The following is a 1386-nucleotide window of genomic DNA, read 5'->3' on the forward strand; positions in this document are numbered from 1 at the left end:
CACCTTCCCAAGAAGGGCTTTCTGCATCAGACCCACACAAGACTGGGAACAGGCTGATCTCATCCCCCTGTCACGGACCCCTGGGCCAGGACATTCCTCACGTGGCCACAAGCTGACACTCTCAGCCTTGAGCTGGCCTCCTCCAAGCCAAGGCCCATTCCCTGACTGTCAAGTGAAACAAGGCTCCCATGGATGGAAGCACACCCAGAGGATCCAGTCTCCTGGCAGAAGGATGGGCACCTGCCTGGCCAGCACATCACCAGCTGCTGGCCTTGTGCTCCAGCAAGACAAAGACACAAACTGCAGGCTGCCACATCTTCATGCAGCATCTGTGTCCTTGCAGCAGGAATTTCTGCCACTCCTGGAGCAGGCAGCCAGGGCAAGGAGGGTGTGAGCTGCTGTCATCAACATCTCCTCCAAACTGGGCTCCATCGGGCTGTGCCTCCGCGTGCCAGAGGCCCCCATGTACCCGTACCGGGCCAGTAAGGGGAGGTGCCAGGGGAGGTGCTGGAGATGCTGCCCCAGGCATGGTGCCCCTGGAGGGGAGGGAGCCCATGGGTCACCCCCTGGCCCGGCCACTCACCCCCTGCCTGCTTCTCCCAGGTGGAAGCAGAGAAACAGCAGCAGCTGGGACTAAGCCTTCCAGGAGGGTGGTTCAGGTGCTTTGTCCCAGGACTGTGTCCCATTTCCCACCTCCACAGACATTTTCTGCCTAGGAATTGTCTCCTCTCCAGCCTGTGAAAGGTCTCCTCCCCTGCCCACCCACTCCTCAGGTTGTGCTGGCAGGGCTGTGCTTCTTCTGGGCTTCCAAGACACGGGGTTGAGGTGTTTGGTTGTGGAGCTTCAAGATGAGAAGGGCTTGGGAAGCAATTCCTGTCTCCTTCCCCAACCCACCTGTGGTCCCCCTGCATCCTCCACCTCTGTAAACTCTGGCAGCTGATGCCTCTCTGCTCTGTCTCCACACTGAATCTCCACAACCAGTCTCCCCTCCAGTGCCTCCCGGAGGGGAGGTCTGCAGAGGGCAGTCATGGTGCCATGGGACCTGCTGGCTGTCACTCATGGGCATGCCAGTGACAGCCATGGGTTGGGGCAGCTGTGGGCACCACCAATCCCCAGTGGAGCAGTGGGATATCTGCAAAGGGCCACCCCATGATCTGGCACTGCACAACAGAGCTGGGGGTCTCAGCAGGAGTTTATTGAGGATGTGGGGGAGGTGGGAGCAGTGCCAAAGGGACCTCTTGGTGCCAGGATCCTGAAGTGGTGTCTCACCAGGGGATGACATTCCCTTCCCAGTCCAGGAAGGCACCGGTGTCCTTCTCAGAGAGGGAGGAGAGGACCTTCAGCATCCCTTGCACGCTGTCATCCACGGTCACAGGGGGCTGTGGG

At 60.0% G+C, this 1386-nt stretch overlaps 1 protein-coding gene across 1 annotated transcript in view; it reads right to left on the reverse strand.

Moving 5' to 3' along the window:
• Window positions 1-1174: 1174 nt before the first annotated feature.
• Window positions 1175-1386, reverse strand: part of LOC120502648 (C-factor-like) — a gene marked incomplete at its 5' end in the record, with an annotated part of 1388 nt that continues 1176 nt past the window's right edge. Inside the window, one exon of the mRNA XM_039710226.1 lies at window positions 1175-1379. Within this exon, the coding sequence (XP_039566160.1) occupies window positions 1266-1379 (114 nt within the window). The remainder of the gene's footprint in view (window positions 1380-1386) is intronic.

The sequence above is a fragment of the Passer montanus genome, unplaced genomic scaffold (assembly GCF_014805655.1).
Source record: "Passer montanus isolate IOZ18808 unplaced genomic scaffold, ASM1480565v1 scaffold2257, whole genome shotgun sequence".
In the NCBI taxonomy this organism is placed as follows: domain Eukaryota; kingdom Metazoa; phylum Chordata; class Aves; order Passeriformes; family Passeridae; genus Passer; species Passer montanus.